General features: G+C 42.3%; 1 protein-coding gene across 4 annotated transcripts; it reads left to right on the forward strand.

Annotated features, from left to right (window-relative positions):
• Positions 6,068 to 15,276, forward strand: CCNA1 (cyclin A1). Of its 4 annotated transcripts, none has more exons than XM_005668339.3 (9): positions 6,068 to 6,244; positions 6,700 to 6,888; positions 9,743 to 9,989; positions 10,176 to 10,300; positions 10,753 to 10,976; positions 12,501 to 12,705; positions 13,605 to 13,718; positions 14,563 to 14,696; positions 15,010 to 15,276. In XM_005668339.3, the coding sequence occupies exons 2-9, from the start codon at positions 6,724 to 6,726 to the stop codon at positions 15,059 to 15,061; spliced, it is 1,266 nt and encodes a 421-aa protein (XP_005668396.1). In that variant the 5' UTR covers positions 6,068 to 6,244; positions 6,700 to 6,723; the 3' UTR covers positions 15,062 to 15,276. The 4 variants fall into 4 exon arrangements, with proteins under 4 accessions (XP_005668396.1, XP_013835904.1, XP_005668398.1 ...); XM_013980450.2 differs by having other exon boundaries at positions 6,094 to 6,244; positions 6,703 to 6,888; XM_005668341.3 differs by having other exon boundaries at positions 6,096 to 6,408.

A 27,164-nucleotide genomic window follows, 5' to 3' on the forward strand; every position in this document is an offset into this window, starting at 1 on the left:
TATATACTCCTATATCTAGCACAACAATTAAAATGTGTTGCACTCACTCCTCATATACAGAACACAGTGCACTTCATGTGGGCACAGTGGTTTCGACTGACTGTTGACCAGGCCAAAGTTTCGTTAGTGATAAAAATAATCCCGGTAATATGGACAAAAACACTAAGCTGCCTCACTTAGTTATAAAATATATTAGGTGCCTAAAAAACATATATACATGCAGATAATTTCATGACTCGTTATTGTTACAGGGAAAAGCTATTTGTGTCTGAGATATTTTTTTATTTAGATAGAATTTTCACAAGTGAGGACTATATAAGTTCTTTAGGCTAGAAAGTTCTGATAGTAATAAAAAAGGCATAATAAGTCTCCAACAAGACATGGAGGTTTTTTTTTTTTTTTTCCTTGGCCTTTGTCATGAAAAACTTAATTTTTCTAAAAATCTAAGTTTAGGTATCATTTATTTGTTATGACCACTATTGATATTTACAGATGAGCAATAAAAGGATTGAGGCAATTCAAAACATATTTTACAAATATTCTCTGATTTACTGGCAGTAGGAGTTGATTAACAAAAATATTTATATGCAGAAAATATTAGTTAAGAGTTGCTAAAGTTAACAGGATGTAAGCCTGTCCTCAGGTATGGTACTCTTCCAGACAACCTGAATCACAGGCAGGTGATGTGAAGATTCTACCACATTTTCAGTTAGAGATCGAGATAATTAGAGATAAATGTGTAACACAGGAAATCTATTTTATAGAATTAACTGTATCATAGAACTGATGGTACAATAATTGATTTTCACAGAAAAACTGGTTTAAGGAGGACTACAAGTAAAAAAAAAAAATAGCCAATAAGTGACCAGCTAACTTTAATGATGCAATGACCTCATCAATATATGAGTCATCTGACAAATTTTAGACAAGGGAAGACTGGATAAAATCCACATTTTTGACTTCCTCTAATAATAGACTGATTTTCAGTAAAGATCTGGCAACTCAAACATTTTCAGTGTTTAAACCATAATGGCGCTATTGTCCCAGTGAAACTTTCTTTAATTTATTTCCCCAATAGATTTTTTTTTTTCCCCTACTGTACAGCCTGGTGACCCAGTTACACATACATGTATACATTCTTTTTTCTCACATTATCAGGCTCCATCATAAGTGACTAGACATAGTTCCCAGTGCTACACAGCAGGATGTCATTGCTAATCCATTCCAAAGGCAAAATACAGCACAAACGAACCTTTCCACAGAAAAGAAAATCAAGACCTGGAGAAGAGACCTGTGGTTGCCAAGGGGGAGGAGGAGGGAGTGGGATGGATTTGGAGCTTGGGGAAACCTACTTTTTTAAAAATTTTATTAAGGTACATTGATTTATAATGTTGTGTTAATTTCTGCTGCACTGCAACATGATTTAGTTACACATAAACACATTTCTATTCCCATATAGGTTATCACAAAATGTTGACTGCAGTGGCCTCAAATCTGCAGTGACGGGGTCTAATTTTAACAGGGCATGTCTAAGTGAGCCTATGACTGGGGACCCACTCATGGCAACTAAAGCCACCAGAACCGTCTTCTTCTCACCCAAGTTTGTGGGAGGGTGACTGGTTCATGAGATAGTTGCTGTGGAGTCTGCCTAGAACCAGGAGAGAAAGTTTTGAGGGATATTTTGAGACATCATGGTTTACTGCTCTCCCTTTCGAGATTTTGGATTAAACATTGCCAGAAATTCTTGAGCTTTGGGTCTCTCCTTTCTAGGATAAATATAGATTATACCATTTGTCCTGCCAATTTTTTTTTTTTTTAAACTCTAACCACCTTTCTTATTAGGTCTGGATACTGCTTCCCAATCTCCACAGCAATATGGAGTCTTCTTTTTTTAAGTTCTAACTGGTACCTGTTTATACATCTGTGCCCTCATGATGAAAGAAACACTAATTACGCTGCAGCGTCATAACAGTCTCCTTGCCTGAACAAAGAGCTTGTTGAGAGCAAGGATCCTTTTGCATTATTGTCCCATATCCAGCTGCTCTCTGGTATAAGACGGAAGCTCAAAAATATCGGGGAGGTCCCTTTGGCACAGCAGGCTAAGGATCTGGTGGTGTCACTGGAGTGGGTCGGGTCGCTGCTGTGGCGTAGGTTCAATCCCTGAAACTTCCATGTGCCAGCGGCACAGCCAAAGAAAAACTCAGTAAAATGAGTGAATAGTAGACTTTGACTACCCTCATGTATGTATTCAAGCTATTTTCATTCACAGAAAGTGCCTTTAGAAATCTGAATGAAAACTTATTTCACCCGTCACCTACAAAGGACTCCACCTTGCAGCACCGGAGGATATATGATTCCTAAGGAGGGAAATTTTGGCTGCTTCTCAAACTGGACTCACTTGGTTCTTCAGTCACCTTCCCTGGAGCTATTTGTGACATTGTAATAACGTTGTAATGTCACAAATCACTCACTACCCCCAACATCTGTCCCTCATCTTATCACATAGCTGTATTCTATTTTTTTTTTTGTCTTTTTGTCTTTTTTGTTGTTGTTGTTTTGTTGTTGTTGTTGTTGTTGCTATTTCTTGGGCCGCTCCCGCGGCATATGGAGGTTCCCAGGCTAGGGGTTGAATCGGAGCTGTAGCCACCGGCCTACGCCAGAGCCACAGCAACGCGGGATCCGAGCCGCGTCTGCAACCTACACCACAGCTCACGGCAACGCCGGATCGTTAACCCACTGAGCAAGGGCAGGGACCGAACCCGCAACCTCATGGTTCCTAGTCGGATTCGTTAACCACTGCGCCACGACGGGAACTCCACATAGCTGTATTCTAAATGTAAATGTATACTGAGAACGGCAAAGGCATGACCATGCGCAGGCAAAATGTGTCCCTTAAAAGGACTTCTGTCCTTTAAAAACAAAACAAAACAAAACAAAACGAAACTGAATTTTCTACTTTTTCAGCCCTATGCTGAAAATCAACTTGATTTCATACCAATTAATGAAAACGTAAATGTCTGAACAGGAGGTTAATTACTAGCTACAATGAGCAAACGGAATAGAAGTAATAACAGCTTCTGAACCAGGTAATTGCTGGCAAACAGAAAAGATTCTCTTTGAATTGAAATTTGGATGGGGGAGGAGTCAGTTTTAATAAGACTTTTGGGTTTTAAAAACCCCTAGTAAAGAATTCAGCTGTTATCCTTATTATGAAAATTAATCTCAGCATCAAAACTAGCTAGGCACCAAATATCAGGAGAAGTGCTGATCAAGTAATTTAAGCTAAGAAAGTGTTATATTAGCATATAAGTTATACCCAGTATTTTAGACATCAAAGATGTATCTATAATAAGACGTACTGTTCGCTTCTCAATATATTAACAAATACTTTATGTAAAACATGCAGACATTGAAAGTCTACTCAGCTTTGAGTTCTAATCCTGAGTTTGCTCTAGCAGCAAAACTATGAATCTCACTAAAACTGCATAATTTGTGAGAAAGTCCTTTCTATTCTCTGCTTCTATTTTTTCTAATTATAAGGCCAGGTTTTCCCTGAAATTTTTAATAAAAAGCAAGCATCTATTTATTAGGTGAGTTTGTTTTTAGGACGTGAATCATTACTTGTTCAAATATTTAGTGAAGATCTTTTTTTAAAACTCAGGAAAGCCATAAGTATTGCACAAGTAATACAAATACCTGAATTTATATGTGCACACACATAAAGATACATAAATATCAGTTCACCTAAATCACTCTCCAATTTAAGATCTGACCAGAGGACTACAATGATTTAATACGGAATTTTATGGCAGCACAACAATACAATCATAGGCCATCTATCATTTCCTTTTGCCAAGTTGAACAAAGTGGATGGAGAGAGAAGATGGTAACATGTAATAACAATAATGACAATATCCGAATTAAGGCTGGATCAGGCTGCAGCTGTTCACATGAGGGAGGAAGGGGAAAATAGGTATGAAATTCTCCAAGGGTCCCATCTAGCTTAGAATTATCTTGGTGAGACTTGCTCCTGGTCCCTAACAGAGTTCACTGCTAAGGTATTCAACATCCTCAGAAATCACAAGTGTCCCCAAATGAGGGAGGGCTCTGGGGAAGACTTCCAAAAGGGGCACAAGGCGAGAACGAGGCAGAAAGGCTCTTTTTCTTCACCAGATAGCGGCAGCTTGCAAAGCCAGGCCCTTGGTGCCTACATCCATTACCACAAATTGCTGGAGCTCCCCTGTTGCCTTCATATTCAAAGGCCTAGGGATTTCAGGGTGCAAAGGGATTGCTGCTTGCCAGTGAATCAAAGTTGGTGGTAAACAGGTAGAAGCTAGTTTCATACTGAACAAAATCCTTTTCTGTGCCCCTTCTGCATCCATACCCATTTCCAAAAAGCTTCCCAACTTCCTCTTACATCTGATTTGAACAGTCACTTTCATACTCATTTTCAGTAGAATACTTCAATTTTCTCATTAAAGTAATGCATACACAGTTTGCTGGGTGAACACATTAAGATAGAACAGAGGAGTGGTTTTCTTGGGGGTAATATTAACAATTACTTCCATTCAAAATAAGGAAGGTGGTAACTAATCATTTCTTTCTTTCTTTTTTGCTTTTTAGGGCTGCACTAGCGGCATATGGAGGTTCCCAGGCTAGGGGTCGAATAGGAGCTGTAGCTGCAGGCCTATACCACAGCCACATCAGATTCAAGCCCCGTCTTCCATCTACACCAGCAGCTCATGGCAACGCTGGATCCTTAACCCAAAGAGCGGAGGCCAGGGATCAAACCGCAATTTCCTGGTTCCTAGTCGGATTCCTTTCCGCTGCACCACGAGGGGAACTTTGATAACTGATCAGCTAATCATTTCTTAAAATGCTCATTTAAATGGTTTTGGTGGTCTGCTTAGGGATGAGCATTTAAAAAAATAAAAGCAGACAAAAGCAGCAACGTTTTATATGCAATGTGTATATGTGTGTGCACACAGATACACACACATGTGCACACAAATATTTTCCAAAAAATCACAACGTTAAAGACTCTTTTACCTGCCTTGCCAGTTAACTTCTGCGGGTGGACCCCCATCCAAGGATTTTCCTCCCCACGTGGCGAGGCCACCTGCCCCGAACCCAGTTCCGAGCCTCATTACGTTCTCCCTCAACGTCCCAAGCCCCATCGCTGCCACCCGCGTTCCTTCCTCTTCCTGGGCCACTATCTCGGCGTTCCTGGACCCGCCTCAGGCCGTGACTGCCGGAACCCGCCAGGGAAGACCTCTCGTGGGGACTGTCCGCACCACGTGCGACCCTAAAACCCCAGATCTCCTCTCCCACCCTGCCGGGCCAAATGCACCAGAACCCGGGCCGACCAGGAGCAACCTCTGGTGCGCAAGGACTCAAAATGAGCGAGGACACGCCGCCACCACGGATTAGGAAGCCCCAGCCCAAACCAGGGGCCAACCCGCAGCTATGTGGCCTCTCTCTGGGAGAAGGTGTAGGTGTGTGGGCCAGCGAAGGGGATCTAGCCGCGCTCTGGGGCGGGCGCGGTCAAGGCGCCACGGCCTGCGCAGCCCCGAGGGCCCCGCGTCGCTCTCCCGAGCCAAGGTTCTCAGGAGCGGGCCGAGGAAAAGACGTTGGCGGGAGGAGTTAGTGGCTGTTGGGAGAACGGGTTCAAGGAAACAGTCCCTTCCAAACCCTGGCCATCGCGGGGTGGGCCTTCTTCCTCCCTGCCAGACCCGGGAGGCCAGCCAGAAAGGGCGCGGGTGCCCGCGGCGACCCGCTCGCCCGGGCACGCCCGGGCAGGGCAGCGCAGGAAGAGCCCGGGGCGGCTGCCGGTTGGTCCCTCCCAGCCCTGAACGCCCAGGGGTCGCGGTGCGTCCGCCCCGAGCGTGTCAGGTGAGGAGGTCGCCATAGCGATGCGACCCGGATCGCGCACGCCGGCCGCGGTTGGCATGGAAACGGCCCCCCCGTGAGGCCCGAGAGCGCCGCTGATTGGCCGATTCAACAGACGCGGGGGGCGGGGGAGTTGAAAATAATTAGAGCTGAGGAGCTGGCAGCCCAGGCTGAGATCCCGGCGCCAAGGCTGGAATCTATTAACACCTCGGTCCCCTTCCGCCTCGCCCCGCCCCGCCCCCGCCCCCTTAGGCTGCCCCTCATTCCCAATCCTGGTGTGCACTTGCCAATTGTTCGAGACATATATAAAGACATAAAGCTGAGACGAGCGAGGCCCGCTGTGGGCTTCAAGCAGGTTTTGGGGTCTTATGTCTTGCGGGAGGAGGGCCGCGGAAGAGCACGCTTCTTGTCACTTGGGAAGGGGATATATTTTCCCACAGTGATGTATCCTGGGTCGACTGCAGGCAGAGGGATGGTGGGGTGATGGATAAGTCTCATAGCCGGAAAAGACATAGACCTGTAGGTTTGGACTCCCAATTAACCTGGGGCTTAGTGTCCGGCCGTGGAGGTCTGCCTTCCTCCTTCCAGCCGTCAGCCTGGTTTGGGAAGAAAGCCTGGAGAGATTCAAATCCCTGTTTTGGTTCAAAGTAGCTTTGATCGCTTGCACCGTGGCTCAGGCCTTTTCAACCCTAATAACTGCAGTGAAGATCATATGTTTCAGTGCTCTCTCTTCTGGGGATTTGCTGCATTCTGGAGCCCGTGCTGGAAGAGGTTGACTAACCAGCATGTCTGTTTCTCCTTCCCTGATAGCAGTAGCCTGTGGAGACTGAGGCTATGCATCTCAGTAGCTCCAAGAGCGGGAGAGTGCTGGCTCCAGTGTCCGGAGGTCCTGATGCCTGTCAGATGATGTCCAGAGCCCAGCTCAGCCAGGATCCACCACAAAGAACAGTACTAGGGGTGCTAACCGAGAATGGGCAATACAGGAGGACCTGTGGCCAGGTAACGACTGAGAAGAGCTGGGACGGTTACCTGTTGAGAAGGGCTCTCATGTCATGGTGAGAGGTGGGTTTCTCTGGCAGTTTTACCTACAGACGTCCCCTGAGTATTTCAACCCTGGAATCTGGACTAGAGGGACCTTGATTTATTAAAGATTTCTTTCTTGGGTCCTTTTTCTAGCTAGAAATATTGAATACTTTTCTGTTATTTTTCCGATATCAAGGAAAGAAACCTAGGAACTGTTTAGAGTAAGTATGCGTAAAGTCATTTAAGTTCTGGGCTAAAAGGAAATGAGAATGCTCCAAAATAAACTGTGGAACTGGGGTTCCCACAGATTGGAGCGGTATCCACACTGATCTCGGCTGTGCCTGAGGCATCCTGGGTAACTTTTAAGTTCATTGGTGATGGTGTAGAATCAGGATTGGATCAGCCTATCCTAGATTACTTCAAAATGCGTGCTTTGAAAGTAGACTTCTCTCCAGGACTGACTAAGGACAGTTGGGCAAACAGCTCATGGGCCATCTGACATTAGTTGCTTGCACTTAACGGATCAGAGATACTTCCTTTAACTGATTGTAAACAAATTCAGAGACTTATAATGTAAAAGAGGAGTTTGGATCCTTAAGAATGAATTTTGAGATTAAACAAAAAAAATCTAAGTCTGTTATTAGACAAAGCTTCTCATAACCATGCCTTAAGTCTGTAGTGTACATATGTAGTGGAATGACATTGGCAACCATACAGTGACATAGGTGGGCAGGTGTTCTTTCCATTTTATATGTGAGCAAATTTGAGAGGTTTAAAAAAGACCAAAAAAGAAAAGAAATTCATGATGGAGACCAGATCAGAAGCCTCTCCTCATCTACAGACTATTCAAGTCATCTGTTTTGGTGACATCTGATTAGTGAGAGAAAAATACCCAAAGTAATGTTTCAAGCGTTGGAAAAAACAGAGTAAAGGTGGTTTTAACAAACTTAATGTGCTTAGTGGTGTTTACTTCTTTAAACTTGAAGTTGAAAACCTCTTACGAATTGGCAGTTACACCTACGCTGACTGAGCTCACTTTAAATTCACAACTGTCAATTAAGCTCTGTGTTGCCTGGCGATACCTCTACATTTCCCGACTCTATTCCTCTGCACCCTTCTTATAGAAACCTCCTATTTTATACATTCCCTTCTCTTTTTATCCTTGAAAGCCTCCATCTCCATCCTTACTCTCAGTTAATAACTATATCCTATTTTCCTAAAAATATAGATGTAACCGGAAGAGAATTTCCACATGGTCCCGTGTACCTACCATATACTCTGCCACCCCCTTCCCGCTACGTAACCCATGTGTCCCTGCTCTTATGCAAGGGGAACGCCCCGTGTGTGCAGCACACCTTATGCCCTTTTGCCTTTTTAAGGATATCATTCCATCACCTTGTCTTTCTCTTTTCCACTGGATCAAACCCAGAAGCATGAAAATATACTGTGATTTTTTTTTTTTTTCATTCCTAAAAACCTTGCAACTACAAAGCTCTTTGCAGCAACTGTCCCATTTATGGCAGTATTTCTTGAGGGTTTGTCTATGTAAATTCCATCAGGATGAGGGTTTGGGACATTGGGTTTACTGCTGTACTTCCAGTGTTTAGAACAGTGCCTGGCCAGGGTAGCATGCGAGGATTTATTGAACAAATACTGTGTCTCAGATTCTTCTCTTGTTCTCTTTGACTCAATTCTTAATCAGTTCTCAAGCCTTTCCTTACTTGACCAGTTGGCAGCATTTGACATTGTTGATCATTCTTCACTCCTTGAAATAGTTTCTTCTCACGCAGTCTGGAGAACAGGGCCTGGTTTCCAACCTAGCTCACTGGCTGTACCTCCTCGGTGGTCCTTCCTCATCCGCTCGCTAAAAGTTAGAGTGTGCCAGGGCTTCGTATTTGAGCTGAATCTCCACTCACTCCCATAGCAATCTCTTCCAGTCTCCTGGCATTAAATACCATCTCTCTGTTGATGACTCATTCTTTTAGCTCCTGTCTGGACCTCTTAGCCATGTTGCAGGCTTATACAGTCAGCTGCCTCTTTGATGTCTCCACTTACATCATATGGTAGGCATCTCAAACTTATGTGAAATCAAACGCCATCCCTGGTCTCAACCTGTTCTTCTCAGAGTCTGCCTCACTGCAGCAAATGGAATATCCACCTTTCCTGTTATTCAACCCTAAAACCTTGGTCATGCTTGACTCTTCTTCTCCCACCCCACATCTGATTTGCTGAGAAAATACTATTAGCTATACTTTTTACAGTCTCTAGAATCTCATTATGTCCTATAATAAGGTTCTATGGCTTGTAAGAGAATTTATGTATATACCTTTCTAAAATCATCACATCTCTAAATAATCAGATATAAATGGGAATTTTACAGAAGCTTGTTGACTAAAAGTTAACTATTTAAGGACAATAGGAACTCAGTAACTATGTGGCAGGAACCTTGCTGGGTTGGTATAAAAGCCTGTGATGCTATAAGCATGAAACTGATTTACATTTCCCCCCCCCCCGCCATATGTGGTACCTATTTCACTTCAGAGGAGAGCTATAGTTTTTCTTTTTTGTTCTATAATCTTGTGTTCTCTTTGATAAATACTGTGAGGAAGATGACAAATTTTAGGTAGCTCCTTTCCCAAATGTCAAATGTAGACAAATGGCAAAGTCATTCTTCAGCAGCTTCATTTTCTGAAGTTCAGTGGCTGACACAGATACTTCAATTTAAGATTCCTCTCATCTTCCCAGACTACCAGTTTGAATTGCACAAGTTCTTAACACCTATTTGGTCTATGGGATGGCCTCTAACAAAAAAACCTTAACCCTTTTCTAGGAGATCACAGCACTCAGGTGTTTCTCTGGATCCGAAAATGTCCTCCCTCCAGCCGGAAAGAAGGTGCTCTCTGACAGCGGGGTTCAGGCACCAGCCAAGCAAGGATTTGACATCTACATGGATGAGCCCGAGCAGGGGGACAGAGACAGCTGCGCAGGGAGAGAGGGGATGGCATTTGAGGATGCCTATGAAGTAGACACCAGCACATTCAAGTCAGACCTTCACTTCCTGTTGGACTTTAACACAGGTAATCTGACGCACCTATGGCTGACAGTACCCTGGGTTTGTAATCGCCGGCAGTGTTCACTAGCATATGGCAAGCAAAAGATAACCACCAAGTAGTAATGGTTTCCACAACTGCCTATGGAGGGTTAGTGGATGGAACTAGTTTTTAAATTAAATGTCTTACCTGACAATGTTGAACCCCCTGCAGTTTCCCCTATGCTGGTAGATTCATCTCTCTACTCCCAGTCTGAAGATGCATCAGATTTTGGTACAGATGTGATAAATGTGACTGAATATGCTGAAGAAATTCATCAGTACCTTAGAGAAGCTGAAGTGAGTCCTCCCAACTTCTCCTTCCATTCCCAGCACCCCAAGCACTTCATGTTGAGATAGGTATAAACTCTCGGCCATAACCACTAGTGAGTGGCATTCTTGTAACATGTAAACACTACGAACATGTATGAAAAATAATAGTTGGGAGGTGAATAGCAATTACTTGGACTATTTATCTAAGACTCAAAGGGTTAGTATATTAAGTATTTCACTCTTGAAATGAGCATTATCGCCCCCCTGCCCCGTTTAAGTTCCTTGTTAATGAATGACATTACAGAACCAGAATTTCGTACTTTCTTCCATATCATCATCGAGATTTATTTGGCTCTTGATTGAGTTTCCTCCTAGCCTTTGCTCATGGGGTTTTTAAAAGTAGCAACTGTGCTGTGGAGTGATCAGTGATCTTTCCATCATAGCAACTATTTAAGTATCAAAATTCTCTCCCCAAGCAGATGAGATACCGGCCTAAAGCGCACTACATGAGGAAACAACCAGATATCACAGAAGGCATGCGAACGATTCTGGTGGACTGGCTGGTTGAGGTTGGAGAAGAATATAAGCTTCGGGCAGAGACCCTCTACCTGGCCGTCAACTTCCTGGACAGGTTTCTCTCGTGCATGTCTGTTCTGAGAGGGAAGCTGCAGCTTGTAGGAACAGCAGCTATTCTCCTGGCTTCGTAAGTGTTTTTCAGCTCAGATAATGTGATACTTCAGCCTGTCAAAACACTTGATTTCGACTTATTTATTGAAGAAATGCAGCCCTTAATAGTAAAACTTATGCATGCCTCCTTTGATGAAATATCATCATTTTTACAGTGTTTACTGAGAAACTGCATCTCACCACATGTTCACTCTTCACTTTAGATGTTTAAGATCCTCTTAAACACAAGTTCAGTATGACTAAGACAGTCATCAGCTCAGATTCAGTATCCAACTTAACGATTTTGTTGTGAATTCTTTTGGTTCTATTCTAGTACAAGTAAAAGTTCTTTAATGCCTCTGTAGCGTGCCAATCCCCTGAGATTAGATAGAACGTTCCCAATCCGATTAAACTGGTTTGGGGGCAATCAGAAATTTGGGCCATTCGTATTTGCAGCAATGAATAATTAAGAGTTTAAAGTCATTTATAAAGACGAAACTACAAAGATTTTGTTATATAAAAGCCTTCTTCATGATCTAGCAAGTGACCCGTAATAACACAGGTTATCTGGTTACAGAGAATAAACTATTTTAGCTGGTTCCTATTATTCTCAGTCAATCATAACAATACTAATTGCGTGGAAAAAGGGCTGGGTTGTGGCTAAGCTTCTTTTAAATAAGTGACCTACTGATAAGTGATAGTCTCCTTTCCATTCTTCTGGTCTCCGACATTATACTTATTATTAATGCCAAAAAATTTGCAAAAATTTCCCTACAGAAAGACAAAAGAAAAGTAAAAGCAAGCATTGGTAACAGTGACACTGTATCATCATCTTTCTCTTGGGTGTACAGCATCTTTTGCTACTTCAATAGAGAAAGCTGAACATGATCTTTAAAAAAAAATCTAAACCCACAGTTCCCGCTGTGTCTCAGCAGTAACAAATCCAACTACTACCCATGAGGATGCGGGCTCTATCCCTGGCCTCACTCAGTGGGTTAAGGATCTGGCGTCGCTGTGAGCTGTGGTGTAGGTCACAGATGGCACTCAGATCCAGCATTGCTGTGGCTGTGGCATGGGCTGGCAGCTGCAGCTCCAATTTGACCCGTAGCCTGGAAACTTCCATATGCCACACATGCAGCCCTAAAAAGCAAAATAAATAAATAAATAAATAAATATCTAAACCCTAAGGAATTTTTTTTCTACCATTGTGTTCAACATAACATTGTTTTTCACAAAACAGTTTAAAGTCTATAGAATTAAGAGGGATTTTACCCATACGTCTGACATTCAGAACTTTTCAGATATCAGAGGCCAAAACCTAAATTCCCAGTTTGAAATTGTTTCTTGACTACTCCTGGCAGTAGGTACGACGTGTCCTTATAATAGTCATAGTCTTGTCCTGGAAACAAACTCCTCTTATTTTCACAGTCCTGAACCATGCAGTGATTTTTAAGTGATATTTAAGTCCCCGAGGGCCACATAACAAGCACGGTTGAGACAGCACAAGAGGGAGAGGCACAAGGTTCACGATTTACCTCCCCAAACTCTTTCCCTTTCATAGGAAATATGAGGAAATATATCCACCTGAAGTAGACGAGTTTGTCTACATAACTGATGACACTTACACAAAACGACAGCTGCTGAGAATGGAACACCTGCTCCTGAAGGTCCTGGCTTTCAATCTGACGGCACCAACCACTAACCAGTTTCTCCTTCAGTACCTAAGAAGACAGGGTGTGTGTGTCAGGACTGAGAACCTGGCCAAGGTACGTGGCGCGACTTCCAAGTACTCTGGTTAAAAAGGGAGACTCCTTCAGTTTTCCTTCCTTTTCAGTTCCTTGCCTTGGACCCTTCTAGAAAAGCTTTCTAGCAACTGGAAGAGAGCAAACTTTAAGACATGACTTCTGCTGACAAGACATCACTATTGATCGCATTTGGCAGACACACGTTGTCTAATCACCCAACTCTTAACAGATTTAAGCTTGGAAACTGTTCCCTGTGTACAGACCACATGCAAGCAATACCTCTTTGGTTTACAGAATAGGAACACGATAAATGTAGTTTGATTTGGCTCTGATGTCATCCTGACATGTTAAGTAATGGAACACGATTTGGTCATTTGGAGTCCTGGAACTTTAGTTAAAGGCACTAAAGCATTGGTTTGGAAGACTTGGTTTCCATCTATAATGATCTACTATATATGGTATTTATATGCTATTTAAAGATGTTCATATACACTTCCCAATATGTTTCTTTAAATCTGGTAAGTTCCTGCTGGTACTGTTCTAATCTCTGAACTGCATTCATTTGCCTGATAAATTAATAGCTTTAACATGGACATATTTTTGCCTTTGGTTGAAGGCTCTAGTCCACTCCAGGAGCCAGGGCAATGCTACTTGACCAGCATAAACTTGCACTACTAGGATAAGTAACCCATCACATCTGCTGTACTGGTAGGCCAAACACTTGCATGTTGAAATTTATTATAAATGTTATTCTGGTTGTGGAGAGGCATAACAATTATTAACCCAGTGAATAATTTTGAGCATCTGTTTCTGTGCTCATCACTAGATGCACATTGAACAAAGATGCCACATTTTCTAGGTTTACTTGTAACCTTACTCATATTCCTAATTCCCATGAGATTTTTCTCTCTTGTGCTTAGTACGTAGCAGAATTGAGTCTCCTTGAAGCTGACCCGTTCTTGAAATATCTTCCTTCACTGATAGCTGCAGCTGCTTATTGTCTGGCAAATTATACTGTGAACAGGCACTTCTGGGTAAGGTTCTAACTGCTTCTTTCTAGATGAATTTCAAGGCCTATCTAAAATCTGTTCAGTTCCTCTCAAGGCTTATAATGGGCTTGCCTCCCAAGGGGGAGAGTTCCTTATTAAACTAAGATTACAATATGCTGGTGAGTGTTGCAGGTCAGCCTGCAGGGCTTTGACTCAGTAACTTAGCTCAATGGGGAGCAGAGGTTGCAGAAAGTCCAAGAGATGCGGTGGCTCATTCAATGGAAGCAGGCCCGGAGAACCCTTGTAGTGTAAGCATTGAGCACTTCAAGGCAAAAGATGCTGCCTTGTCCCCTCTGGTAAAACAACCTGGCTTTAATTAGGATGGCCAGAAGGTTGTATCAAGCTTTCAAGGGAACAGAGAAGTTAGCATTGCTTCTTGGCCTGTGACAGTTGGCAAGATTAGAAACAGGCCCCTAATATTTGATTTTGAAGGCTCATTTTTGTGCTAAAAGAGGGGGGCATCTACTTTTATTTACTGGAATTCTTATTTCTTATTCTGTATTTGGCTAAGAATCTTTCTTATTACATGCAAATAGAGTATTCAGGTAAGTGGAGGCTCTTTAGGGGCCAGTAAAAATCCTGCTCATGAGAGAATAAACTATCCAAGGTTGAGCATTATAATTGTATAATATGAGCAGATCTAGAACTCTGCCTGTTCGTCCTAATATCTTATTTCTACAGTCTCTGAAAGAGGATTATGGGTTCTTTTGAGATGAATAGGGATACTTACTGATTCCTTCCCTTTTTTTCACGGTTTGATCTCCAGATTTCTGATAGCTCATAAAGCTATATGATGCAGTTTTTTTCTTTTGTCTTTTGTCTTGATTAGCCAGAAGCCCTTGCTACGTTCACAGGCTATTCACTGAGTGAAATTGTGCCTTGCCTGAGTGAGCTGCATAAAGCCTGCCTTGGTATACCCCACCGACCTCAACAAGCAATTAGGGAGAAGTATAAGGCTTCAAAGTAAGTTCCTGAAAATCTCTTATCTGGGCTCAACTATGTAAAGCTTTAATAGGTGATGGTAATTTCAGAATTAAAAACAGAACAAGTTGGCTATCTGGTGCTAGGCTGGACAAGTAGGATAGCATGTCAAATTAAGAAAATCGTTTTTGAGGGTTTATAATCGTTTAGGTTTATAATTGGTCAGCTTGCAGTCCATCTCGCCAGCCAGCTCCTTCCTTTCTGTTAAAACCACTAGAAAGTTTTTGGCCTTTGTGAGGTTTTGCGAAACCAATGTCCTTGGCTCGTGCTGAACTTGCTTTGGGTCTCGTTTCAGGTACATGCATGTGTCTCTCATGGAACCACCCGCAGTCCTTCCTCTACAATAAGTTTCGGAACTGAAGCACTTTCAGAACTTAACCACCAGATCCACAGAATTGGTTTCATGTTTTCTAGCACTCTGCAGCTCGGGTCAACTAGTGTTGCTTTGTTATAGATGGCATTCATTTTTTAGATGTACATGTATTTAGGTTCTTTTAGATATTAGTAGCTTATAATATGTCTCACATTTTCTAAAGAATAAACAGCTTGCCTTCTGACCACATGTTAAGCATATTTACTGATGACTATGCCTGGAATTTTGGTTGGGAGTATTACAAATGTCATCTCTACTTCAAGAATGCTTCTCTGTAGGTTTAAGTTAATTTAATTATTTATTTATTTAATGGTTGCGCCCACAGCCTTTGAAAGTTTCCAGGCCAGGGACTGAATCTGAGCTGCAACTGTGACCTGCACCACAGCTGCGGCAACACCAGATCCTTTAACCTACTGTGCCAGGCTGGGGATTGGACCTGCACCTCCGCAGTGACCCGCTGCAGCTGGATTCTTAACCTGTTGTGCCACAATAGGCGCTTCCCTATGCTTTTAGACATCTGGCAGACTATTAGGATTAAGTGTCCTGAGGAATCCGGAGATTTTTATGTTTAGTACATGGCTACCTGAGATTTATTTCCTTCCTACTTTTCACTTCTCATACAGCAGTCCATAAATTGGCAAAGTGTGAAGGCCAAGCCTAGGCAGGTTAGTGAAAGGATGTGAAACAACACCATCTCTTTGAGCTTTCCTACTGGACCCTCGGGAGTAAAGACCGTGGGTTGAGGACTAGATGTGGCCAAGTACCTCTGAGGGGTCATTTACATTTAATTCTAAGTCAGGGGTAGGATGCTCCTTTGGTGAAGGGATATTTTTATGCCAAAGTCCAGGTTTGGTTTAGTCATCCATTAAGCACATATTTCAGCCTTAGAAGATGCTCAGAGAGGTAGAAAAAAAAATTTCCCATAGGATGGGACTTGAGAATAATTAGGCCAGTGCCTCATGTTCATCCCTTGGGAAATATCCATGCTAAGCACAGCTCAAGCTCTGACTCTTCAGGATCCTACAGTTCAGCCACTACACATTCATATGGGCCCTTTCAGCAGCAATTACATAGTAGATGAGGAAAATGGAAACAAAAACACACTTGTTTTTACTTTCTTTAAAGATTGGAAGGAAAATCAAGAGTAGACTTGGCCTGGAGGGAGAGTGATAGTTACTGGGGATTGAATAGAAATTCTGCTAATCTCCAGATCTGCAGCCCTGGACCAGTAGGACACAGGAGCCTTGTGGCTGTGTGTGTCCTGCCGGGGGTCTGCCCCGGGGCTCAGCCCGATGGCTCCGCAGAGGCAAGGACAACAGATTTCCTTTGCATAGAAAATATTAGACTCAGGTAGGTTTGGCAAAATGGAAGGAGATGAAATATAACTCCAAATTTTATGTTTGTTTTGAGCGCTAATGAAATTATAAATGTAAAAATACAGCCATAGTTTACATATTTTATGAAGGCTTTTTTTTTTTTTTTTTTTTTTTTTAAGTTCCCACAAGCTCTCAAAAGATTTTGGCATTGCTTTTTTTTTTCCTCCTGCAAATAAACATTCCCAAGCTGTCTCCATTTCTGGTTCCACTGAAGAAATCAACATTTCCCTAAGTGTTTTGCAGTTTATTACATAAGCTTCACAAAGAGGATACAGGACCTGTATTGATACTGAATTCTGTTTTTATGTTAGGCAATTAGCAATTTGTAGTCTCAAATCCTCACTTATGACTGGGTATGTTTCTGTTCACTGCCCATAGATGCCTCTCCTTTTTGCACTTGGCAATGCAGCAAGTATGCTGTGTGTTTACCACAAAATTGCCCTTCCCACGAGGGGGTAGTGGAAGAGGGCAATTCTGGCTAAGACTCTGAGGGTAGAAGTGCTGTGTTTGTCCCGTTTGAGCCATAAAGATTTGAAGGACTTGACCCAGGGAAGCATCCTCTCATCCTCTGCCAGTGGACTAATCACCTCTGTGTGAAACGTGCCTGTCTGGAACTGCAACACTTTGGATCACGACACATTTTCTCTCATTAGTAATGTTGTTTTAGAAAGTTTTGCTTCTGCCAGACGGGACCTTGTAGAAATAGGTCCTTCATCATGAATTATTTTGCAAAGGAGGCTTTTGTTTCTAAACCTGGATCTAACATTTAACCTTGACTTTTGGTCACAACACCATGCTACAGGACATAGAGTCCAAAACCCTAACTCTCGTGTTCTAGGGACCAGTGATTGGCACACAACCTGTGCCCACCCTGCAACACACTGATTGCAAAGAGCAGTTCCTCAGCTTTGATGTCCTTTTCTTACTCTTTTTTTTTGTGTCCCCGAGGTCCCCTGTTACTGTTTTATACTTTGGGGAGGTCTTCCCTTCACTCTCACAGGATGTGTATGAGCTTACTTTAGGCAGCGGGTTGTTTATTTCTAATATGTCTTTGATTAGTGATTGATGATTTTCTTAAACAATGGAATGGCCCATGCTGAGTTAGCTAGTGTGATGATGCAGGAGGCAAGGGGAAAAGCATAGGGAGAGGAAACGTGGGAAGAAGGTCATGGGAACTCGGATCAGTTAAAATTGGGTCAGTGGATGGAGTGTCCATCATGAAGATGAAGTTTTCTGAGGCAAGTAAGTTGAGTGGCGGTGCTTATGGTCCTTTGCTTCCTGGGGCAGGTGTGCAACCAGGCTCCACATGCTCACTGTTCCTTCACTGTCGCTTTCCTATCACGCTGACTGGCTTTCCTGCAGAGCATCTATAAGTATTTACATATATCAATCAAGATGTTATTATTTGCATGAATTTATTATCTATAAACTTGATTGACTAGATAACTGGTGTGGCTGTTCCCGGGTTGCATATTGGTGGAATATTGGCTGGTTATTTTGTAGTTTCAGCCATACACTGCAAATACATAAATATTCTCAACTGATTCAGAATCACATTAACTAAATGTCTCCCCCACTCTCCCATGTTTGATCTTCACTTTGGTTGCTCTTTCCCTGCAGCATAAGAGGAAGTGTAGGAATAGGGGCTTGTCTCCATTGCTGACATCCATCCTTATGCTACCACATGCAAAGACAATACCAACTGTTCTCCCCTTGGTAGGTGAGCAAAGGGAGAGGGGGATGCCAAGGGCCACAATCCCAGCACGAAATCTGCAGCTGGGTGCAGTTGTTGTATATATGCCCTCTCTCTCCCCTCTGCCAAGTGGCCAATACCGGAGTTAAAGACCCAAGAATAAAAGAAAACTATTATTAGGGTGTCTGCTCTGCTGCCCCAGCATCAAACTGAACTGGAGATTAGAGGTCAGGTGAATGTTTGGATCGGGTGCTGGGGAGAGAACAGGATCAACTGGGGAGAATTGTCTTTCCTCAGTTTAGTCTACAATGAAAGAACTGCAGTCAGATATCAACTTGTGGGGTTGGAGTATCTCAATCTTCAGAGTACTGGTTTCAAACGTGTGTCATCTAAAATGTGCTTCCTGCTACAAGATTACCATGACAGAAATTGGTGCACTTCTTTACACTAACAATGACATAGCAGAAATGGAATGTTAAAAACAAACAAACAAACAACCTTCCAAAACAACCAAAACCTTTTAAAGTTGCATCCAAAAAAAAAAAAAAAAAGGGCCAAGAAGGGGAAAGACCTAAGAACTATAAAAGACTAATGAAGGAAATTAAAGAGGATTCAAAGAAATGGAAAGATATCCCATACTCCTAGATTGGAAGAATTAATATCGTTAAAAATGGCAATACTACCCAAAGCAATCAACAGATTTAATGCAATTCCCATCAAATTATCCATGACATTTTTCACGGAATTAGAACAAATAAGCCTAAAATTTAACAGAACCATAAAAGACCCAGAATTGCCAAAGCAATCTTGGCAGGGAGGGAGGAAGAAGCAGGAGGCCTAACTCTCCAAGACTTTAGAAAATTCTACAAAGCTACAGTAATCGAAACAGTGTGATACTGGCACAAAAACAGACTATTGATCAGTGGAACAGAATAGAGAGCCCAGAAAGAAACCCAGACACCTGAGGTTCATTAATCTTTGACAAAGGAGGCAAGACTATAAAATGGGAATAGTCTCTTCAGCAAGTGGTGCTGGGAAAGTTGGAGAGCTTCACGTAAATCAATGAAGTTAGAACACACCCTCACACCATACCTCAAAATAAACTCAAAATGGCTTAAAGACAAACATGAGACTAAAATATAAGATATCATAAAACCCCCAGAAGATATCACAGGCAAAACATTCTCTGACATAAATCATACCAGTGTTTCCTTAGTTCAGTCTCCCAAGGCAACAGAAATAAAAACAAAAACAGACTGGGCCTAATCAAACTTACAAGCTTTTGCACAGCAAAGGAAATCATAAAAAAAGCAAAAAGACAACCTCTGGAATGGGAGAAAATGTTTGCAAACACTGTGGCTGAGAAGGGCTAATTTCCAAAATATATAAACAGCTCGTAGAACTCAACAACAACAACAAAATAACCCAATCAAAAATAGGCAGAAGACCTAAATATGCATTTCTACAAAGAAGACATACAGATGGTCAATAGGCACGTGAAAATATGCTCACCATAACTAATTATTAGACAAATGCAAATCAGAACTACAACGAGGTACTACCTCAAATGAATCAGAATGGTCATCATTAATAAGCGTACAAATAACAAATGCTGGAGAGGGTGTGGATGTAAGTTGGTGTAGCCGCTATGGAAAACAGTAGGGAGGCTGCTCAGAAAACTAAATATAGAACTACCATGTGATCCAGTAATCCCACTGCTGGGCATATATCTGGACAAAACTATAATTCAAAAAGATACAGCGCCCTTATGTTCATAGCAGCACTATCAACAATAGCCCAAGACATGGAAACAACCTAAATGTCCACCCTACAGATGAATGGATAAGAAGGTGTGGTACACATACACAATGGAATACTACTCAGCCATAAAAAAGAACCAATAAGCCATTTGCAGCAACACAGATGCAACTAGAGATTCTCATACTAAGTGAAGTAAGTTAGAAAGAGGGAGGCAATACCATGATATCACTTATATGTGGAATCTAAAATATGGCACAAATGAGCCTATCTATAAAATAGAAACAGATTCACAGACATAGAGAACAGCCAGAACAGTTGCCAAGAGGAAGAGGAGTTAGGAGAGGGATGAATTGGGAGTGTGGGGTTAGTAGATGCAAACTATTCCATTTAGAATGGATAAGCAATGAGGTCCTGCTGTATAGCACAGGGAACTATATCCAATCACTTATGATTGAACATAATAGGAGATACTATGAGAAAAAGAATATATATGTGTGTATGTATGTATGTATGACTGGATCACTTTGCTGTACAGTAGAAATTGACAGAACATTATAAATCAACTATAATAAAAATAACATATATGTGGATAACTGAGTCTCTTTTCTGTACAGCAGAAATTAACACAGCATTGTAAGTCAACTATAATTCAATAAAAAATTGTAAAAATGTACTTCCTGCAATTTTGGTGATTCTCAGCAGCTGGTTCTTTTATGGGAATTGAAATGAGAGGCAAATGCCAACACTGCCTTTCTCTTTTCACCCAGGAATGTATCCTTAACAAAGATCCTTAGCTAGGAGATCAGAGTCTTTATTCCAACTGGCTATTAACTAGTTGGATGCTGGTTGTATTTGGGTAATCTGATTGCTTTAACCACCCCAAATCTCTGTGACTCACCCTATAAAGATTTCTCTCTTAGAACACTGTAAACCTGCTATAGTGAAAAAAAAATCATTATTAAAAAAAAGGATTTGTCTCTTATGTCACTCTGCAATGTGTATTAGGAAAAGAGAGTTTGTCTCCACATGACCATCCTTCCCTATGGGTCCCCCACTGGATTCCTGATTGCGGCAGGTGAAAAAAGAGAAAGAACATAGAGAAAGTAACATTCTTACTGCAAGGGGCTGGAGGAGTAACTGAGCTGTAAGCTGTGTGTGGGGAGAGGGATTCAGTGTGAAAAAACAACCAGTCTTGGCCCCAGGGCATCTCACTTAGTGCCCTCACTTCAGTCACATCATGAACGGTGAGTTTGATTGGATCAGTGTTGGCCAAGTTTGAATTCCTTATTTGCTTTTACTATTTCTGTCATAGCTAGATATCCCCTTTAGAATGACTGACTTTTTAAACCTAACCTCTTCCGAGCAGTAATATTCCAGAAATAATGGATGTGATTTGCTATATTTTCTGACACACATTAAAATCCTTAAATATTGAATGTGAGTGGCCTAAAATATTGTGGTCCACCAGACGTGTGTGTTAGCCCTTCGGAAACACCAGCTACAATGATGTGAGATGCTGTCCAGTTTTGTGGAAAATTTGTAATTCTTGAAGAAGTAATGACGACAAGAATTCACCTTTTTATGTGTCCTATACCTGAGGGTGCTTGGACAGGAATTTTGAAGGTAAGTCATGAACTGCAGCCTCTATTGAGAATGGCACAGTCTTAAGACAATGAGGGACCACAGACAGAGGTGGTATGGATTTAGGTCTTAAAAATAATGGGATGGTATCTCATTTCAGCCTTGTTTTGCCTTACTGTCTCTCCCCACAACCCCAAGCACTAAAAGAAAGATCCAGGGGAGCAGGAAGACTGATGGACGTATGCTTGGAATGGACAATGTGACACTGAGGGCAAGGCAGGGCTGGGAAAGGGGTATAATGTTGAGATGATACGTCAAACTAGAGTGTCTCCTAGAAATAAAACATAATAGGGGTTCTTTTCCTGATGCCGAATCCACCCACGTCCTCATGTGCCTGCTGTCACTGCCTTGGCTTAGCCCCTGTCATTTCTCATGTACATCCATCCCTCTAGCAACCTCCTAATGCCTCTTTAGCTTCCTTTTCCCTGTTTCCAGCATTTTCTGAAACGAAGTTGATGCTATCTATTCCTTGTGTCTCATTCTTCAAGGCCACATCACCACTGGGATAAGTTAGGGGGCATGCAGGCTCTTGATGAGCCATTCCCTGCCCACCCTGGGCTAACAGCTTCTGCTTTAGTTCATCCTGCTGAGTCCTTCTGAATTCCCTGATGGGCCTTCTTCTCCCTTCCTTTATTCCCTACCCCACACTGCTCTTCTTGAAGCATCTCCCATTTCCCTCTTCCACTTAGCACCCTCCAAAGTGATTCTTCAGACCTAGTCTTTGGCCTCACCTCCCCATCAGCCTCAGGGTAAGTGCCTCTCACCACACCTGACTGTTACTTTGCTGTCGCCCCTCCTAGAGCACTCATTTCACCCTCGGCCTCCTAGAGTCTGGCTCAATATTATTTTCTTGAATGAATGAATGGATAACACTTTTTATAGAAATCACTAGCTCTCAGTTTAATCAAATACAAAGTGATCTTGCTGGGACGCATAAAGGTTTTCAAAATACATTTGGATCCAATGAGTTTAAAAGGAAAAATCGCCGTCGGAGGTAAGCGTGTATGATACCCATGCATTTTCGAAGTTCATTCTCTTTGTAATTCTTACATTCATTTTAGTATAAGAAAATGAGACAATAAAGGAAGACTTGCATTAGGGGGTTGAAACAAAAGAGATTTCTTAGCACAGAAAGGGGACCACAGTGGCTTTGGAGAGGCACCTCCAAAGCTCTGCTGTCTTTATAAATATCTCCATCTGTCTCAGAGGATTCGCAAGAGAAGCCTTCCTCTGGGCTCCCACTTAATGAACAACAGCTTTACTTCACATGTGCTCCGATGTATCATAAATCTTACTTGCTTTTACAGTGCATACATAGAAATCCTTTTAGCAGAATGATCTATGCTTTGATTCCCTAAAAAAGAAATCACTTCCTGATGACATAAAGGCCCAAAGTTTGAGCACTGCGGCCGAATGGTAGAGGGACCCTTTCATCAAGGCTCACCAGAAACAGAAGGGCTAATTCAAGGTTACTTGTGCTCATGGAGCAGTGAGCATAGAGTTCCAGTTTGCAAGATGAAAAGGTTCTCGAGATTAGTTGCACAACGACCACGACACTTATCGTCACGGAACCGTACACTTGTAAATGGTTAAGACAGTCAACGTTATGTCTATTTCCACACAATTTGAAAAATATAAACTGAGAAGTTTCACACTGGTATTTTTAAGCATTAATATAAATTTACTCCCTCTTGTGGGAAAATACAAGCTCCTTAAAAGCCGAAATACTATTTTATCATTTTTTTTTTCATCCTCTACGGCTTTGCTGCTCAAAGTGTGGTTCCTGGGCCAGCAACGTCAGCGCCATTTGGGAGCTTGTTAGAAATGTACAACCTTGGGCCCCACGGCAGACTTATGGGATCCAAATCTGAATTTTAATAAGACAGTCAGGTGATTCACATGCACCTTAAAGCTTGAGAGGCGCTGCCCTACAGATGGAGCTCAGAAATAAAAGAGTTCAATAAAGTTTGGCTGTTTTGCAGATGAGACACTTTAAGATTCGAAAAATGCGGAGTTCCTGTTGTGGCACAGCAGAAACAAATCTGCCTAGTAACCATGAAGTTTTGGGTTCAATCCCTGTCCCCGCTCAGTGGGTTAAGGATCCAGCGTTGCTGTGAGCTGTGGTGTAGGTTGCAGATGTGGCTTGGATTTGGCGTTGTTGTGGCTGAGGTGTAAATTGGTGGCTACAGCTCTCATTAGACCCCTAACCTGGGAAATTCCATATGCCGCGAGTGCAGCCCTAAAAAGGAAAAAAAAAAAAAAAAATTGAAAAATGCTTTCAACTTTTTTGCTCAACGGGATGCTGTCAGCTCTAGACCTCACCATTACACATCTGCTAGAAATAAGCAGTGAGCTAAGATTTATACACATGTAAAGTCGGATTTTTAAAAAGTAACATTCTAGGGAGTTCCCGCCATGGCGCAGTGGAAACAAATCCAACTAGGAACCATGGGGTTTCGGGTTTGATCCCTGGCCTTGCTCAGTGGGTTGGGGATCCGGCATTGCTGTGAGCTGTGGTGTAGGTCGCAGACACGGCTCGGATCTGGCGTTGCTGGGGCTGTGGTGTAGGCTGGCAGTTGTAGCTCCAATTGGACCTCTGGCTTGGGAACTTCCATGTGCCACGGGTGCAGCCCTAAAAAAAGACGACAATTAAAAGTAGCATTCTATTTGATTCTCCCTCCTGCATTTGGAATAAATACTGAACTTGAAGATAAGAGCCACCTCTGTCACCCTCCCTCTTTCTTTTGAGCACTCACTGACCTCTATGTGGCAGTATAACTCTGAGAAATGTACAGAAAGTCAGCATTTAGTCTCTAGATACCATTCCTTTGTTCAGAAATGTCCATCCCACAACCACTTAGCAGAAAAACACCGTGGGTGAGGACTTTGCCTGTCAAGCTTTTCTCTCTCCTTCCCTTCCTTCCTCTCATTAACTCAAGAAGCCAAGCATTCCCCCAGCCTGAACATAGCACAGTACTATATACTGTCCATCTCCCACCCCCACCCCCACTCAACCTAGGATGCTTAATGAGAAAGGAACTCCAAAAACTGTGGAAACTCAAGTTCAGGATCCAGGAGTTCCCATAGCTTCTCATCCCAGAGCATGACTGGGTTTGGTCCAAGGGAGCTGGTGGATAGCCTGGCCTCAGATGGAAATCTCCAGCACGTCTTCTTGAACAAGAGCTCTCGGTGCACCCTGGGACCAACACGAGGTCCAGGTATCACGCCTGGATTGAGAGGGGAGGGTATAGGCAAAAATGGCTTGTGTTCATGGAGATGTGTTGGAGACGTCAATAATTAGGATATTCTCTGGATGCTGAACATGCGAACCTGTCAGGCAGAGCTTTTGCAGCTCTGGGCTGCAGAGACTCATCACTGCACATGCTAACAGGGTGATAGGGCATGGTAACTTAATGCTACACGGGCTGGAAAAAGAATTCGTATCTTGCATTTTTATTGGATATACGCTTTTCAAAGCACTTTCAACGACAGTCATCTCATTTGATCTTCACGAGACTTCACGAGGTTATACAGGACAGGCATTGTTAGCCCCATTTTATAGAAACCTCACCCAAGCCTTGGCAGGTTTAGAGTTAGAATGCCACGGTGGTTGACGGCAAGGGCTCAAATCCACTCATTTCACTCATTCCTTGACCTCAAGCAAGTAAAGTAACTTAATGTCTCTGGGATGCAATTTTCTTACGTGTAAACAGGAATGAAAATAATTGAGTCAAAACCAAAAGAGAGATGATACATGTGAGGTCTATAGCTTAGTGCCTTCCTGTAAGTAAGAGGTGATACCTGTTAGTGACTATGATTCCTGCCAGAGGTCACACAGCTAATGTGTGATCATGTTAGACCTGGGACTCAAAACCATCTCTTTCTGGTTCTAGGTCCAAAGGTCTTCCCATTATGCATCAGTGTGAGAGATTTTAGACACGTCTCAGACTGCGTCTCCTTCAAGAACTATTTTCTGATCCCATCCTATTCCTGGCCACATGCCCCACCTCTCTTTCCGAGTTGCATCCTGTGTATCACTAGCTCACATGCTGTGTAAAATCCACTAGACTCCACACTCTCTCAGAACTGGGACCGCACCTCATGTGTCTTGGTTATTATCAGGGCTGCATCATTGTCAGCACATCGTAAGCACTATGAATGTGTTGGTTAACTTTCACTCAAGTATGGCTCCCCGAAAGGAATTTTGATAGGAAGTGGTTTCCTGTTCAATCTTGGCTTCCGAGACCGCCCTGTAACCCTCTGCCCGTGTTTCTTTGTTCTGCTTGACCCCCTTCTGTCTTTTATCTCTTCTCCTAGAGATCTATTTATTAGCTATGCCTATAATTCTTCGATTCTCATGCAGCGTTTGAATAAAATCACAGATTAGCTCCAGCTGTGGAGATTTCCACAACCCAATATGAAGCTCTTTCCTGTTGCTAAGAAAACATGCAGATGTGATTTATAATCAGATTTCAGAGGAATGTGGCACGTTGGTTAGGTCTCACTTCTGGCCAAACAGGAGGGAGGAACTGAAAATGGGGCTGCTAGAACAAGATGAAACTGTCAGGTGCTTGGAAAACTCAGCCCCTGGACAACTAGAGGATGCCATCATGGCCTTTTGTTGCGGTGGTGCTTGTTTTGTCTTTATCTGTCTGATTCAAGAAAAGTGAGCTGTACTTGAACAGAATAAATCCATCATAGATTATACATATATGAATGCATATCTATAAATATATAGAGATACGCACACATAGGTGGATGTACATGTACATATATCTTTGTTTTTTGGAATTAGAAATTTCCTATATAGCAAAACCTTGACATACAAGCTCATCTTCTTAATTAATCAGTGTTATTAATATAAATAAGTTACTAGATGTTTACTATAATATAACAAAACCCATAAGCATAGTCTAATGTCACTCATTAGCTACTGCTCTTGTATACAATATATTGAATGACTGGGACTGTTAGCTATTTACTAAGTGGAACTCCATTCTAATAAATTAAACACTTTTAAGGAGGAATTTCATAAGCTTAGGGGAACATTTCAAGGCAAAAATTCATTAACTAAATATAATCTACCTGTAGCTTTCATATTAGACTCTTATTGCTTTGGACAATATATTGGAAAAACAGTTTTTTGCTATTTTTGCAAGTTGTACATGAGAAGGAAAGCAGTGGTTGCTTAATTGCCAAACTTCCAAAGGACGTCATATAATATTTAGAGCTACTTGAAAAAATGAAAAACAAATAAGGGCTCTCTGAATTGGTATAATTTTTTTTTTTTGGTCTTTTCTAGGGCTGCGCCTGCAGCACATGGAGGTTCCCAGACTAGGGGTCTAATCGGAGCTGTAGCCACCGGCCTACACCACAACCACAGCAACACAGGATCCGAGCTGCATCTGTGACCTACACCACAGCTCATGGCAACGCCGGATCCTTAACCCACTGAGCAAGGGCAGGGACCGAACCCGCAACCTCATGGTTCCTAGTCGGATTCATTAACCATTGAGCCACGACGGGAACTTCTGGTATGATTATTTTTAAGCCCTTCTATCCTTATGAGAATAACACCTCTGCTTAATTTAAAACATTACACCCCC

The sequence above is a fragment of the Sus scrofa genome, chromosome 11 (genome assembly GCF_000003025.6).
Source record: "Sus scrofa isolate TJ Tabasco breed Duroc chromosome 11, Sscrofa11.1, whole genome shotgun sequence".
In the NCBI taxonomy this organism is placed as follows: domain Eukaryota; kingdom Metazoa; phylum Chordata; class Mammalia; order Artiodactyla; family Suidae; genus Sus; species Sus scrofa.